At 44.5% G+C, this 17177-nt stretch overlaps 1 protein-coding gene and 1 long non-coding RNA gene across 2 annotated transcripts; both read left to right on the top strand.

Annotated features, from left to right (window-relative positions):
- The first annotated feature begins 8656 nt into the window (after positions 1 to 8656).
- On the top strand, positions 8657 to 9942 carry LOC311362581. The gene is made up of 3 exons (XR_014638805.1): positions 8657 to 8778; positions 9046 to 9110; positions 9777 to 9942. It is a non-coding gene; the product is annotated as an uncharacterized lncRNA (long non-coding RNA).
- A 1993-nt stretch (positions 9943 to 11935) lies between these two features.
- gemin2 (gem (nuclear organelle) associated protein 2) lies at positions 11936 to 16546 on the top strand. The gene is made up of 10 exons (XM_084482571.1): positions 11936 to 12520; positions 12660 to 12744; positions 13098 to 13187; positions 13539 to 13598; positions 13926 to 14042; positions 14445 to 14489; positions 14591 to 14659; positions 14858 to 14968; positions 15353 to 15411; positions 15785 to 16546. The coding sequence occupies exons 1-10, from the start codon at positions 12396 to 12398 to the stop codon at positions 15822 to 15824; spliced, it is 801 nt and encodes a 266-aa protein (XP_084338697.1). The 5' UTR covers positions 11936 to 12395; the 3' UTR covers positions 15825 to 16546.
- Positions 16547 to 17177: the final 631 nt, after the last annotated feature.

Raw genomic sequence — 17177 nt, 5'->3', positions numbered from 1 at the left:
CTTACTTATTTTTGTATGAGCTGCCAGCCTGGCTTGGACAACGAATGAGGTATTGATACCGATACTCAGGCGACTACTACAGGCGACACCACGGGATGCATCTGCAGACCACTGCCACATAAATAAAGGTAAGACGCGATATTTATTGCTTAAGGTTTGCTGGTGCAGTGGGGAGGTCTTTTGTGTTTTTTTGCACTCAAGTGGTCGGCTGTCTTAACTCTTGCAATTGATGTTAGCCATAGCCACCAAGTAGCCTGACTTATCCAGGGTTTGCGTTCGTACAGTGTTGGGTATAGTGGAGATGACGATAGTGGAGTAATCAGTGGAATAACTGCGGTGGGGAGTGCATGAGTTTTGGTCAGAATGCATGATTTAGATTGGATGGATGCATGTTGTGAATTGAGAACAGCCAGCTCATGATGTGATACAGCGTTCAGCTGTCAACACGTAGTTAATTTCCTTTCTTTGTTTGTGTTGGTAGCTTAGTCATGTCATGTCACGTTGTCAACATTGGGTACATGGAGCACAACATAGTGGGTCATATGTCCAATGCTTTTTGGGAACACTTTATTCATAAAATGTGTCAGACATCAGACAGTTTTTTGTATCCACAAGTTTCCACCGCCCCGTGATGCTTTGCGCGAATTGTGGGCTTTACTGGTTACTACGAGATCGATGTAAACAATCGCCGTCAGTCATTCATTCATTACGATTTCAACCAATTATTTAGTTTTGTCCGGTTGTAAGTACATCCTCAAACGGCACACGTTGTTTCCGAGCTTTTTAAAGCCATAATTGCATTCAGCGACAATATCCAGTGATGTGCTCAGCCTGCCAGCTGATCAGCTACAAACACAGCGGAGGCAACCCGAGGGGTGTTCCACCAACCAGGCTGAACACAAAGCCGGGCTTATTCCGCTTAGCCGGGCTTCTTTCAGCTGGAGTTGCGTTCCATGAACGTCACTTAAGGGAATCTCCGCTAAGTAACCATGGCAACTTATCCGACCAAACTAACCTGAGGGGTGTTCCACAAAGCCGGTTTTATCACTTACCCAGCTAAGTTAACCCAGGGTTAGCGGCAACCCTAGGTTTTCCGTTCCAAAATGAACACGGTATGTAAGTTGCTATAGAAACATATGCTCTCAATCAAACCTGGTCGGAGCAGGTGCCCAGAGATAGGCTCGTTCAGAGCCTAGCTCTCTATCTCTCTATCGTTCAGAGCCTATGTTGTTTCTCCTTCCTCAGACAGATGTACTTAATGCAAGTCGCTTTGGATGAAAGCGTCTGATAAACGCCCTGAATGTTAATGTCAACATAACCACAGTCATATTGCCCTCTGACCTCTGACCCTGGCTCTGCTGCGACCCCTCAGGTCCTCCAGGGCTGCTCTGAGCCGGTGGAGCTGGGCTCGGCCTGCTCCGACTGGTGGCAGCAGAGCCTCTCTGTCAAGGCCCCGCTGAGCGGGCCTCATCAGCCAGGTACCACCCTGTCCCTGGTCCTCTGGAGTACCTTCTGTAGGAGGGGGTTCTCCTCTCCAGAGACCACCCTCTCCCTGGTCCTCTGGAGAACCTTCTGTAGGAGGGGGTTCTCCTCTCCAGGTACCACCCTGTCCCTGGTCCTCTGGAGTACCTTCTGTAGGAGGGGGTTCTCCTCTCCAGAGACCACCCTCTCCCTGGTCCTCTGGAGAACCTTCTGTAGGAAGATGCCACGCTCAGTCAGTAACTTAAATCTAACAGTAGTCTATGAGTAATACATCGGCGGTAACCACTGTTTTTGGGGTATATTGCGAAATTGCGCCAGCTGGACATTCTGTGGTATTGGATGTGTTTGAATAAAATACATCCAATACACGGAATGTCCAGCTGGTGACTCCACTGAGGCTATAGTAACGATGCCTCTTAGCGCTCTACGAGTACCCCTGGAGCCCTCGTTAGCTACGAGGGTTTTAACGACGTTCGTTACGCAACGATGCTTTCGGGAAACGGGTCTGAAAACTCTACGATGCTCGTACGATGAACTTTACGACCCACTTAGGCTAACGATGCTTTCGGGAAACGGGGCCCAGGGTTGGTTCAGGCAGCCTCACCTGGCCCGACCCACACTGATTGAGTCTGATCGGGCTGGGCGAGGCTGCACAACTGTTGCACATTGAGCAATCAATTAGTTAATTAGCTAGACCAGCCCCCAGCCCGCACACACTCCGGGAGATGTCCTGCCTGGCGACATGCAGCACCAGCACAGCACACGCCCACAACATGTGTCATCGTTTAAAGTGTACATTCTGTGTGTTCTCAGAGACGATGGACCAAGCGTCCCTCAGGGATGCTGTGTCTTATGAACAAATGCAGGTCTGTTTCTACATGTTGCCGTTTAAAATGGATTCCCCATTCCTCTACTCCTTCCAAAGTGTCCCACAACATTGAGAGTGCGTACATGTTATTGATTTCTAGATTTCTGTATTCATGAGTTATTATTATTTTTTTTTATGGATCGAACAGTGAAGACAGACAGGAAAGTAGACTGATACAGAGAAGGAATAATATCGGCATAATGTGGGTCCAGAAGCCATGCGGTCAAGGTCGTTATCGTTTCCATACCAAATAAATACTATTTGGCTCAGTACTGCATGAAAATGTGCGCAAAACCAATTTTGCCCTACCCTTAATTGACTGACACATTTTACTACACATTTGCCTAACAGGTTTGGTTATAAATCGGAGGCCATGTAAATGGCCTTTTGTCTAGACAAATTTAACTTTCCAGTAAGTCTGGCGGGATCAGTCTTGGATTGGCTCAATTAGTTTCACGTTTCCATTTGGTCATTTAGCTTCATGTAAGCATTCATGCAAAGCGTCCTTCAAGTTGGGCTGAGATACGCGCATACAATCAAAATGTACTTTTCTGAATCTCCACACACGGACACAGAGTTCACCAATGTTTTTGTTTGGGTTAGTAACCTGCTGTTTATTAGTCAGAATCGTTCTTTCTGGTCCCTGTGTGATTGATCCGGTTTGAAGCGGTGACGGTTGGTTCTGGTCCGTTTCAGGCGGTCATCGAGGAGGTACTGGAGAACAAGCTCAATATATAATTATTATTTGAATAATTACTATTATTAGTATTTTGATATGAAATGCAATCTATATTTTTTTTTTTTTGGGGGGGGGGAAATGTACTAATTCCTTTGATTAAATAAATACAATCAATTCGTTTTTTTTATTTGTTTGTCCATGCATTGTGTAACAGGCAATAAATGTCTAATTTATGAATTGGGTGTGACTGTACGGATATTTGATGTATGACTATAATGTCATCGCCTTGTTTTTGTTTGTATAAAATATGTACAATATAGATTTAATACATGTAAATGTTTGACTAATATATTGGAACACTGTTCAAATATACAATATAAGAATATTAAAGTAACAATATAATGTATTCTTTTATTAATGTCATTTGAAACATTTAGTGTCATTTGGATTTCTGTACGTTTTGATAACTTCATCACTTTGACAATAAATATCTGAGCTGATTGATTTTATTATTTTTTATGCCGTTATAGCATTTCTATTTTGTGAATAAACAAACGCAACTATAAAGACTTTCATAGTTGCATAATTTGCCCAAATGTTGTAATTTGCATATTTAAGTTAAGTAAGTTGTGTTCTATTTTTTTATGTTCTATAATAGTAATTGTATCAATACAGTTATAGTTAATTAGTTATGTTACACATTAGGCTTTTTTTTTTTAAATTATTTTTATTATTTTCATCAAAAGGAAATACACCATCATACGGTGTAATTTCATACTTCAATCAGCATACAATTCCTGGTAGTAACAGTATTCCTCTACTGCATATGGTTTTAAACCACACTCACACATCCACATAATATATACCATTTATTCCCACTCATCCACATATCGTTCACCTTTTAAACACACAAACCCAAACACACACCCACAGTTTGTAACCCAAACCCACCCACCCACTCCCACCCCCGCTCAACACACACACACACACACACACACACACACACACACACACACACACACACACACACACACACACACACACACACACACACACACACACACACACATATATCTATGGCGGCGCACACCTGCATGTAGTTCCGCTGATTATTCGCTGATTATTTCGCGGGTCTCGGTGCGGATCGCGCTGCGTCTCCATTGAGCCTCACTGTGCTGGTGCTGCTCCGTCAGCTGTTGGCTCCACCACAGGTTAGATTGAAAAAGACGCTGAGCCGTCTCCATTACACGGTTATTGACGTTATTTTAGTAGTTTAACCGAAACATGGTTAGAAACGTCCGGTTGAAGTTATAAAAGTAACTAATGATCCGTCTGGTCCTTTTGTTTTCCAGGTTGACCGTCGGGTTAATTAACGACCACTTTTTGAAGTAAAACGGCCCGCTACATCCGGACCTGCTGTGAGTAGGACACTTATTTATAATTTATCTTAATTGTTTTTTACTCTAGGCCTACTTGATAAGTTGAATAATGGTAGTTCTGGATGTATGTCGTCGTAAGCTGTTTTTAATTGAGTTAATTGATATTTTTCGCCGGGTGACGCGGCTGCAGATATTTATCAATGACTCCATGACGGAGTTGGCGGCGGAAGACGTAGGGGGGCGGGGCCATGACGTCACACAATGACTCCGCACTCGGTTACCGTCGTAGTTAGATGGGAAAAATAACTTATTTTAATAACTTATTTGGATTTATTGGATTAATCACTAATTAAAACACACACACACACACACACACACACACACACACACACACACACACACACACACAAGCCGTAAAACTAATCTCGTTGCGCTCCTTCACAGCTCAAGAAGAAGAAACAGATTCTGTGAGTATCACGATCGAACCAAGAAGAAGAAGAAACTGCGAACTGTAAGTCACATTTTCTTTTAATGCTGTGGGCTGACAGCGTTTAGTTTGAACCGGTTCTCAGGCCCCGCCCCACGTAGGCCCTGCCCCGCCCCACGTAGGCCCTGCCCCGCCCCACGTAGGCCCTGCCCCGCCCCATGTAGGCCCTGCCCCACGTAGGCCCTGCCCCGCCCCATGTAGGCCCTGCCCCGCCCCACGTAGGCCCTGGCCCGCCCCCTCTCTGGGCCCGCCCCCTCTCTGGGCCGGCCCCTCTCTGGGCCCGCCCTCTCTCTCTCTCTCTCTCTCTCTCTCTCTCTCTCTCTCTCTCTCTCTCTCTCTCTCTCTCTCTCTCTCTCTCTCTCTCTCTCTTCCCCGTTCTCATGCCTCTCATTCGTCCCTAGAAGATACTTTATCCGTCCACTTTCCTACTACATTCCTCATCATTGCATCACATCCCATGTGTGTTGTCCTACTGATAAGGGTGTGTGACTGACTGTCCAGAGATGCATGCGGGGGTTCTGCGCTGTTTGAGGCCTTCAGTTGTGTAGACGTTCCCCCTCAGGGGAACCTAGTGTTTAAGAGGCCGTCGTCACGTCAGTTACATGAACTGGAACGTCCTTCAGGATGGAGACAGGGACTCCTCAAGGAGACACACCAGGGGGCGAGATGTGAGGGCTGTCCCTCTCAGCAACTAGAACCCAACCTGGTTCCTGCACCTGAGAACCACGGAGCACGTTCCAACGTTTCCCTCCGTACGCTTTGAAGACCTACAAACCCAGCACTGGTCTCCATCAAACCCTCCACTGGTCTCTCAAAGACCTACAAAACCTCCACTGGTCTCTCCGTCAAACCCTACACTGGTCTCTCAAAGACCTACAAACCCAGCGCTGGTCTCTCCGTCAAACCCTCCACTGGTCTCTCAAAGACCTACAAACCCAGCACTGGTCTCATCAAACCCTCCACTGGTCTCTCAAAGACCTACAAACCCAGCGCTGGTCTCTCAGTCAAACCCTCCACTGGTCTCTCAAAGACCTACAAACCCAGCACTGGTCTCCATCAAACCCTCCACTGGTCTCTCAAAGACCTACAAACCCAGCGCTGGTCTCTCCGTCAAACCCTCCACTGGTCTCTCAAAGACCTACAAACCCAGCGCTAGTCTCTCTGTCAAAACCTCCGCTGGTCTCTCCTCTCTCAAGGACCTAAAAACCCACCACTGGTCTCTCAAAGACCTACAAAACCTCCACTGGTCTCTCCGTCAAACCCTCCACTGGTCTCTCAAAGACCTACAAACCCAGCACTGGTCTCCATCAAACCCTCCACTGGTCTCTCAAAGACCTACAAACCCAGCGCTGGTCTCTCCGTCAAACCCTCCACTGGTCTCTCAAAGACCTACAAACCCAGCGCTGGTCTCTGTCAAAACCTCCACTGGTCTCTCCTCTCTCAAGGACCTAAAAACCCACCACTGGTCTCTCAAAGACCTACAAAACCTCCACTGGTCTCTCCGTCAAACCCTCCACTGGTCTCTCAAAGACCTACAAACCCAGCGCTGGTCTCTCCGTCAAACCCTCCACTGGTCTCTCAAAGACCTACAAACCCAGCGCTGGTCTCTCCGTCAAACCCTCCACTGGTCTCGTCAAACCCTCCACTGGTCTTGTCTCTCAAAGACCTACAAAGCCACCGCTGGTCTGTCAAAACCTCTACTGGTCTCTCCTCTCTCAAAGACCTACAAACCCACCACTGGTCTCTCCTCTCGTTTGGCTTTGTATTCCTTTGAGTATTGTTTGTGTAAATACACAATCTAATAACTGAAAATAAAGAGGTGTGATCTTTAACCTGGTACTGGTCAATCTTTGCATGTCATGGGGTACTAAGTGTGAGGGGCAATCTTTGCATGGCATGGGGCACTACTTCATGTGAGGGGCAATATTTAACCTGGCATGGGGCACCAAGTGTGAGCGGGGCAATTGTTGACTTTGCACGGGGCATTAAGTGTGAGAGGGGTGATCTTTAACCTTGCATGTGGCACTAAGTGTGAGAGGTGCAATCGTTGCCCTGGTATGGGGCACTAAGTGTGAGAGGGGCAATCGTTGCCCTGGTATGGGGCACTAAGTGTGAGAGGGGCAATCTTTAACCTGGTACTGGGCACCACATGTGTGAGGGGAACTTTTTCTACTTCTACTTGGCTTGTATTACCTGAACATTTTAATTTTCAGCTATAGGAGGATGCTACTCTTCCTGAAACACCCTTGAGTGTCATTTGGTCGGATGTTTCTGATGACTCAAGTCTGTGGCCTAAATCAAAGAGGATAACAAAGTGGGTGTTCAATACAGCAAGAGCCTGGAGCGATCTAGCATCTGGATCTCAATTCGACCTTCTACACACTGGACCGGATGACTTGAGTGTCATGCAGCTTGGACTGTAGTGTGACTGAATCATGCAAACAATGGGAAGCGACAATGGCTACTTGGTACAATGGATGGACTAACGGCATTCCGAATGGACAGAATCGGATGAGAAACCAACCAACTAACTGAAGATGGAAGATGAAACATTCTGCAACGTGGCTTCCCTACCTAACCTCAACATGATGGACTGCTGGCAAGCCCTCTGGATCTCCTGTACTCCTGCCCTGAGATCCAAGTATTTCTCGGGCTGAATCGGAAACCATCTTGGAAACATCCCAACTAGCGTTCCTGTCGAGCTGCAGTTGTGCTCTTCTTCAGAAGAGGTGAAGAAAGCCTCACCGGGGCTTCAAGGTCTATGAAGAGGAACGTTGAAATGTGCGCCATGATTCTCTCCTGTAAGAGCTGTTGTATTCTAGTCGCCGAGAGGGGGAGCCTCACAGCCTACCCTTTGGCGTTTCTCCTTGGAGTCCCTGTCACAGTCTTGACGGACGTTCCAGGTCATGTAACTGATGTCACGACAGCCTTTTGAAAACTTGGTTTCTCCTGAGGGGGAACCTCTACAGAACTGTAGGCGTCAGATGGCACAGTATCCCAGCATGCATCTCTGGTCACTCAGATCACACCCTGATCAGTAAGGCAACACTCATGCGATGTGCATGCAATGTTTTAGAGAGTAGTAAGGAAGTAGACGAAAGGCATGAGAACAGTTTGTTATTTTGTACTGTTGTCAGCCTTGTTTATGGGTGGGAATTATTTGCTAAATGGGGGGGATATGAAATGTATAGTCAATTATTTGTACATGAACCAACAGCAACAAACTACTAGATCTGCTCAAGGTAAGTCTGTTGGCTGTATTTTGCAACAAGACGACCAAAGCACCCCAAGATCTCCATCGTCGTTCCAGCTCAAGGTAAGGGGCTCCTGCGGGGGGGTTGGTAGTTAGATTCGAGACCGTGATGTGCACAGGTCTATAAAGATGCTGTCTGACTTCACAGGATCTCCTGGACCAGGGTGGACCAGAGGCTGAGGACCATCAGGTGACCAGATCCCACTGGACCAGGTATGGGTCACCAGGGTGGATAATAATAATAATAATAATTATTATTATTGTAATTATTATGTGGATGTGTCTAGTGCTTTTCTCGCACTTAATTATAATGTAGGGTAACTAGATCCCCTAGACCAGGCATGGGGTACCAGGCTGGACCAGAGGGTATCCACATCCCCCTAGACCAGGCATGGGGTACCAGGCTGGACCAGAGGGTATCCACATCCCCCTGGACCAGGAATGGGGCACCAGGCTGGACCAGAGGGTAACCAGATCCCCCTGGACCAGGAATGGGGCACCAGGCTGGACCAGAGGGTAACCAGATCCCCCTGGACCAGGAATGGGGCACCAGGCTGGACCAGAGGGTATCCAGATCCCCCTGGACCAGGAATGGGGCACCAGGCTGGACCGGAGGCTGTGGACCGGAGGGTAACCATAACCAAACACTTGACACCTGGAGGTTCTTTTTAATTATTTCAAACTATCGTAGAGGGTCTTCATTAGTTTTTCCTTCAGATTTTTCATTCTGTGAATTTTAGCCAAAGCTGTGATTTGAAGTAATTAAGGTCACATCAGCTGCTACTACTATAGTTTATCCAGCGTACATCAAGGTGGACACTAAAACGTAACAGCTGGTCACACTCACACTTGGTAACGTAACATCACCCTTTTAATGTGTGTTTGTATTGTGAACAGATTAAGCTGACGACCCACCAGGAGCGAGACGAGGACTACGATGGGACTGCTCAAGTCTTTGGAAGGTTAATACCAACAGGTTTTTTTTAACATCGTTTCACCACCAAAGCTATGCTGTTAAATTCACAGAATGTTTTACTATATTCCTGAATTACAAATTCCCAAGTGTGTGCATGTTTCATGTTGAAGTTTAAAATTTGATTTGATTCAGAATTATTTAAACAAGGTGTCCAAAGAATAATAAACTACTACCACTGTGTTTCTAGTGTAGAATTCTCAAAACAAAAGTATTTTCTTCAACACAAATTATATAAACTAAAGAAATTATGGAGGAGGAGCCACCTATCTGGAGGGAGACCCGGAATCTGGTTAGCCGCCTAGCTGGACATCGTTAGCCTCCTAGCATAATGGATATAGTTAGCTTCATAGCATAATGGATATCGTTAGCTTCATAGCATAATGGGTATTGTTAGCCTCATAGCATAATCAACATCGCTAGCCTCATAGAGTTATCTATATCATTAGCCTCATAGTATAATTTATATTGTAGCATAATTGACATTGGTAGCCCCATAGTGTAATCAACATGGTAGCCTCATAGTGTAATCAACATGGTAGCCTCATAGCGTCATCGACATTGGTAGCCTCATTGACATTGTTGGCCTATGGCTAGTAACATAGATTATGCTACGAGGCTAACGATTTGTGTTTTTCCTCTTGCAACATTTCAGTGACCCACTGACGGCGCCTCGTCGGAGCTGGACGGTGGAGACTTCAGATGCAACTTCTACCTCGCAGGACGTGACTTAAGTCACGGGTTGTCAAGGGTTCCTTGTTTCTCAAGGGTTCCTTCGCGGGTTCCTCATGGTTCAGTGTTAGGGACAGAGTTAGGGTCAGATGGTCTCACGATTTGTTTTTTTTTTAAAATCACATCCCAGAATTGTTTCACTGTGTGCACAGATGTTGAAATGTATACTGATGTTTTATGATATAAAATCATTTAAAATGACCTGGTTGTGTGGCTTGTTGTATGGTAATTTTTATTATACACATGCATGTTACCCTAATGAGGTAAGGTTACCTCTCCCCTCCCCTATATCCTAACCTCCCTCCCCTATATCCTAACCTCCCCCCTCCCATATCCTCTCCCAACCTCCCTCCCCTATACCCTAACCTCCCCCTCTATACCCTGACCTCTGTCCTCCCCCCCCATACACCCTTACCTCCCCCTCCCCTCCCCCCTCCTTTACTCATACCTCCCCCCCCCTCCTCTAACCCTAACCTCTCCCCTCCCCTATACCCTAACCGCCCGCCTCCCTTACCCTCACCCCCAACCTTACCCTCACCCCAAACCTTACCCTCATCCTCACCCTTATCCTCACCCTTATCCTCATCCTCACCCTTATCCCTAACCCTAAACCTAACCTTAACCATAGCAGCGAATATCAAGCCAGTAAAAGCATGTATGATATTAGCTAACTAGACAATCAGATGGAAAGTGGCTATACAGTATAGCTAGTCTAGCTTTCCAACCCAATTTTGTGTAGCCCACCTTCGTGAAATGTGTGATACACAGGAAAAGGTCCTGCCACACTTACCTGACAACTGGAATGGGGTATTTTTTGGGATTACTGTTGAACTACTGTGTTCACCTGGCTATGAACTGAGACTTGATAAATCATATCAATATATAACATTTCTTGCCTTTTCTCTCTATAGTGTAACACTATAGTACCATTGATACACTTAATACTAACCATCATGAAACGTATAGCAATACTAACCCACTCTATATATCTCTCTTCCCCCTTACCTCACTTGTGAGGTAAACCATTACCAGTCATTAGCCATCCTTGTATTTGGCCCTCATCGCACCTGAAGTCCCATCCCTATGACTGCCCTACCATCGCCTGTTGCTGTCCCCTTGACCGGATTCCTGGCCTGCGCTGCCTAGCGATCCACTACTGCCCTATGACAATTCCTAATCCCTATGACAATTCATCCCTACATTAGACTATTTGAACTTTCTGACACTAAATGGGATTCATGCATTATCATACTGGTAAGGTAACCATCCCACCTCTTTATAACATACACCCCAGGTGGCTCTAAACACCATGTTCTATTCTGTACACCTAACTAACCTATTCATTTATCATGTATACAAACCTCACTGCCCTGTAACTGACCCTAGGCAGATGGGTCAGGCCCTCGAGTCGTGGATCTGCTCGAGGTTTCTTCCTACATGTATCTCCAATTCTAGGGAGTTTTTCCTCACCCCTGTTACTCATGGGCTCTCTGAATGTTCAATACTCTGTGAAGCGCCGTGAGACATGTAATGTTTTGGCACTCTATAAATAAAATTGAATTGAATGTTAACTTGTGTATAATTCCCAATTTTTATTGATATATTTGCACTTTTAATCTTGCTGAATTCTACAAGGCAAATATTAAGTTAAAACTTAGTTCCCTGGCCCCATTCGTCTTTGTAAGGAAATGTTCTATTTTGTCTAATTTTAGGCAAAGTAGGCCTATAAGACAATACTTTCTTAACAGTATAATTGGAACCATGAATAAGTCGTTCAAGTAACAATATTGAAATACTAACATTGTTGGGTAAGACAGAATTTGGTTTTATTCTGAATCCAGTGAAAGAATGAAGGTGAATGTTACTATTCCACCATCCACTATGAAATGTCCCCTTTTGTCCGCGATTACATAGCCAATGTGGTCTTATTATAGCCCGATCATTCACTAAAAAACACATAGAAAGATTAAAGCATCCAGCATATGATTTCAACAATGTGTGAGGGCAGGGATGCACAGTTACTGTTACAGAATGCTGCGCGGTTTAATCTGCGCAGTGGAAAGGGCGCTGGGCGGAGATGTTCGCGCATTTCAGAAGCAGGGAGATTCCGTACACAAATAAATGTCTAATTTGTCAGTTTGCCGTGTGTATGCCTGGCACAAATGCTCCCGTTTAACTACTCTTTCCATGGCGGTATTTGGACTGAGAGGAACCTAAGGACCGTTCGTGTGGTTAAACGTCCTGATCAGGTTTACTAGGTTTACTAGGTTTCGTCGCTGGAGTTCTTGCCCGCCAGCCAGTCGTTGTGACGTCACGTGCAAAGTATGAAATTCGTTACCATAGCAACGATTGCGCGCTTTGCAACGTCATCAGATCGCGCTGAGATACAAGATGGCTGTGTTTATGTTTTTAGTTTCGGAACGCTGGCTGTGATTCATTGAGTTCGATGATCGCAAAGCTTTTCATGACCTAATATCAACTGTTGTTTTTTAAATCAAAACCTGTTAGTGTTCACCCTTAGCATATTATATTATAATCCACGATGAGGTCGGACGTGGAGGACCTCATGCCCAGGCTGCTGCCAATCGAGACTGAGAACAAAACTGAAGCCTTGAGACTCAACGAGGGTGCCCCTCGAAACCCGCAGGAATATCTAAGACAAGTCCAGTAAATATCACTTTTTACCATTAACAATTCATATTCCACGTTGCCTTTGCAGAAAGTAAACATATGCACATGGTTAGTGAATTATAAACCATCCAGACTTGTACTGGACCTTACTCATTTAACAATGTATTCCTTTCAGGCTGGAGGCGTCCTTGTGTCCAGAAGTTGTGGTGGCGCAGATTGATCCCATGAAACTGAGGAAAACACAGACCGTTAACGCATCTGTGAGTTATTGGTTAACATAAGAAGAAGAGTGAGTCCCTGTTTGAGGAGGTTAAGGCAGAGATACATGCATGGACACAAACCAACCTGTTAATGTGTTACTGGTACGGCATGTGGCTCAGGAGGTTGAGCGGGTTGGCTAGTAACTGGAAGGTTGCGAGTTCGATCCCCGGCTCCGCCTAGCGTCAAGTGTCAAGGTGTACTCTAACTGCTCCAGACTGTCGCCTTGCATGGTTGCTGTCGGTGTGTGAATGTGTGCACGAATGGGTGAATGTTAGGCAATATTGTATAGTGCTTTGAGTGGCCGCTGGTTAGAAAAGCGCAATATAAATGCAGTCCATTTATTTTATTTCAGGTCTCCGGCTGCCAGGCCGCTCCTGAAGGCTTGTCCCCCAGCCTTGGATGGCAGCGGCAGCAAGTCGCTAACTTCTCAGACGTCAGACAGGTACTACACCCAACACAATTTATTTCCAAAGTCTAAACATACACTTAATATCCTTTACTTTTAAAAGAGTGAGTCCCCCAATGTGAACAATTATGTTAAAGGACAATTCATGTCAAGTTGAAGAGAAGGCGTAAAGTGTTTATGTGTTTTGCCAGTCTGAAACAAAGAACTGTAACTGATTAGAGATGTTTGGTGCTTTTCCTTGTTGTACAGCATTAGAAATAAATTACATTTTTATTTGTATATATATATATATAAATTGACATTAAACTCCCAACAACTATATTACAGTGTAATCTGTTGGTTCATGTCAGTGGTATGTTTGCAAATGTTGCTTGCTTTTACATTCAGAGTATTGCCAAGCATAGGAGACATTGGAGCACCCAGACTCTGGATGAAAATGTGGTTATGGTGAGTGAGACTTGGTCATCTAATATGCTCTCAATATTACTGTTGTCCTCACTTGTTCTTTGGTTCACCATCCTATTCAACTTTCTCATATTTGCCACACATCTAATTTCATATCCCTGCTTATATGTCGTTATTATTGTATGCATGCCCATTGTCAAACGGGGATCTCTGGTAAACTGCACGTAAACCTACGTCTAAACAGCCTGAGACGATGTGAGCGTGTTAAGGTGTTGGTCTAAGCAGATTGATTTCAAGAACAGTAGAATCAAGATATTCAGGGCCATAGTTATTCAGGATGGACCTGACCTGTTTTTGTGAATTTCCCAGCCCAAACTTTCAGATGAGGAGGGTTGGAAGATGTTTTGTTTAGGTGAGACAGTCTACAAGGCCACCGCAGCAAGTGGAACAGACACAGAGCCCAGCAGTGCATTGGACTACAGCAAGGTGTGTGTGTGTGTGTGTGTGTGTGTGTGTGTGTGTGTGTGTGTGTGTGTGTGTGTGTGTGTGTGTGTGTGTGTGTGTGTGTGTGTGTGTGTGTGTAAAGAGAGGGAGGATGATACTTGTATTGCTGTCCAAGTCCAATTTTTATGCTGTATGTTTGGGTGTTTGTGTTTTCTGTGAGTTCCAGAATGGAATCTCTCTTGCCCTCTTTGACTCGCTCACTCTCTCTCTTTAGCAAAGTATGATTGGAACACGGTTTACCTACAGCTGCTAGGATTTAATAGCTGTTGACCTGACTTTCTTAATCCAATTTTTTGTTGAACCCAATAACGATGAATAGTGGAGGGAGTGCTATGGATGTTACAATACTACCATGGTTTTGATCAAGTTCATATTTATTTTCAGATGGGTTTCCCACCTTTCCTCAGTATCGTCAGCAGACTCAGCCAGGTAGTGGTTCCTCCCTGCTCACTTTGAGACATTTAGTGGATCAGCAACTTAAGTGAAACATCGATCTCCTTGTTAACCTTTTTCCATTTATTTTGTTTCAGACTACAGTCTTGGCTTTGCTGGAGATTCTTGTCGGCTGGTTTGAAGAGGGTGAACTTGTTCCTCAGTTGGTGAGCAGACCTGGTCATCCTATTTTGGTGAATTTCCAGTTGATAGTGCCAGTGCTTCCCTGATGTATGTATGTATGTATGTATGTATGTATGTGTGTGTGTGTGTGTGGTGTGTGGTGTGTGGTGTGTGGTGTGTGTGTGTGTGTGTGTGTGTGTGTGTGTGTGTGTGTGTGTGTGTGTGTGTGTGTGTGTGTGTAGGGCCGCTGGTTGTATGCACTGCTGGCCTGCTTGGAGAAGCCTCTGATTCCTGAAGCCCACTCTCTAATAAGACAGCTGGCCAGGAGATGTGGCCAGCTCCGCACCACACTGGTAAGCTGTGTTCTTGGTCTGTTTATCTTAATGTATATATTTATCTGTATCATGTCTCCCACTGATTTCCCTAGAGCTGCCCTTTGTAATATAATGTAAGCATATTTCGGTTTTAGTGATACAAAACTGCATAGCATCTGTTAAATGCACTGTTCAATGTACTTTTGACTTAACCATACTGTCATGCCCTCTATCCTGTTCACGTCTATAAACAATGACGATGAGATCATTCAATTAACTTAATTCTCTCATCATCAAATGGTTTTCATTTATTTAAATTGTATTTGTATAATAGTCTATTTCCAGATGGGCTCATTTGTCCCGGCTGAACAGGATGTTTTGTGAGTGTTTTGATTGCTCACTGTGGTATCTCTGCTTCTGCAGCCGAGTCAGAAAGACACAAGGCTGCCTGCCCTCAACCTCCTCATCTGCCTCGTGGCAAGGTATTGAACCCTGTATAAATATTATTATTGTGACAGATGAAAGCCTCCTACACTCTCTGTCTAAATGGGTATATTAGATCAGGACGAAAACAATGATTCATCACTGTTTTTTGTAGGCTTGTGAGACAATACTGATATTAATTTTGTGTTTCCAATTGAATATCAGTCTGGCCATGGCTGGCAGCAATTGATTTCCACATGTGTGCATGGCCTATTATTGTTAAAAGAATGTTTTGGCTCGACGCCAGACCAATCTGCAGATAGAAACCGTATGTGAACCCGCAATTCAGAGTGGTATCACAACGATACACCGTTTGCACATAATAGAACTTTTGGTCTTGTAATGTTAACCATAACCCTAACCCTTTTGCAGGTATTTTGAGCAGAATGACCTAGCAGACCAGCACGAGTGAACTAGACAAATGAGAAGCCCATCAATCAATCAATCAGCTATTCACGTTTACCTTCAACACAATAGAGGACTCTGACCCCGATGGGAGGGTTCTGCAGGCTCCTCCCACCAATGAGACCCGACGCCAAATTCATCAGAGAAAGCCAACTTACTAAACATAGAAAACACACGTCAATACCGTGACGTTGATTGGAAGTATTTACGATGGGCCATGGGCTGTCTTGAAAGGCCAAATGCATGTCCTCTTACCCAAGCTGTGTTGACTTGAACAGGAAATGAACTCTGATTGTCAGGAGCGTTGATGCAAAGGATCCTAGCTTTCCAGGGTGAAATTTTTTATCAAGACTTATCTGATTGGGCTGAGGCCGGGTCATCGGGCTGAGGCCAGACCGGACCGCCTCCACATGATGATATATTCTGAATTGACTCGCTCTTTGCCTTATGCTGAGCTTTGGATGTAAAGGATTGTTTAATAAATAATGGTATTATGACTTTATTCCCTTTTTAATGGTTTGGATTTACACTGATAGCAGCTAGGCTAGCTGCAGCAACATACCCACATCATTTTGTCATGGCACTGCCAGTGTTTCAGTGTCTTTATGGTCTGCTTACTATCTGGAAAACCTTTTTATACAAAATGTGGGTCAATATATATATATTTCTACATTCATAGAATACAATAGAATAGAATAGAAGCTTTATTTGTCATTGCATAAAATACAGAGTATCAACACAACGAAATTCCATTTGCCACTCTTGGTCAGTACATTTTTTAATAGTTTTTTTTTTAAAATAGTTAATAAATAAATAAGTAAACATACAGAAAAACACCCCCTACATGCTTCGCACTCTCTCTTTCTCTCACACACACTCACCCAGCCCCAAACGCAGCACAACATTTACACACAGAAATACCCTCCAACCCTCCCAGACAGAACACCCTACAGCACACATGAGTAAAACTAGCCGCAGCCTAATAGCAAGAAAAGTGCCTAGTGCATAGGTGCACAGAATTCAGCGTAGTGATCCCTTTATTTATAAAGGGCATAGTTTCAGGCCAGGACGAGCCATTCCCCGAGTTTTGGTAAATAATAATAGGTGCATTTGCCTCTTATGACTCTTAGTCGGAGTAGATTTTTTGAAAGTTACTACTTTCAAAAAATCTTGTAGGTATGTTGTCATCCTTACTAAATCATACCCTACTCAAAGTAAAATGTTTATAAGAAATGTAGTTTATATGTAAATGAAAGCACACAAATCATCGTTATATTTATTTTATCTGAATTAAATTGTTTCCCCACACAAATTAATCAATCATTGGACCAATAGGACCCATGTCCAAGAGATACTGTAC

Source organism: Micromesistius poutassou, assembly GCF_964030765.1.
Source record: "Micromesistius poutassou genome assembly, chromosome: 17".
Classification (NCBI taxonomy): Eukaryota; Metazoa; Chordata; class Actinopteri; order Gadiformes; family Gadidae; genus Micromesistius; species Micromesistius poutassou.
Note: the sequence above shows the minus strand (reverse complement) of the source record. Positions and strands in the feature narration are given on the sequence as shown.

Coding starts and splice junctions, on each gene's coding strand:
- gemin2 (XM_084482571.1), top strand. CDS start 12,396: ATGAGGTCGGACGTGGAGGACCTCATGCCCAGGCTGCTGCCAATCGAG. Junction 12,745..13,097: donor CACAGACCGTTAACGCATCT/GTGAGTTATTGG, acceptor ATTTTATTTCAG/GTCTCCGGCTGCCAGGCCGC. Junction 14,043..14,444: donor GTGCATTGGACTACAGCAAG/GTGTGTGTGTGT, acceptor ATTTATTTTCAG/ATGGGTTTCCCACCTTTCCT.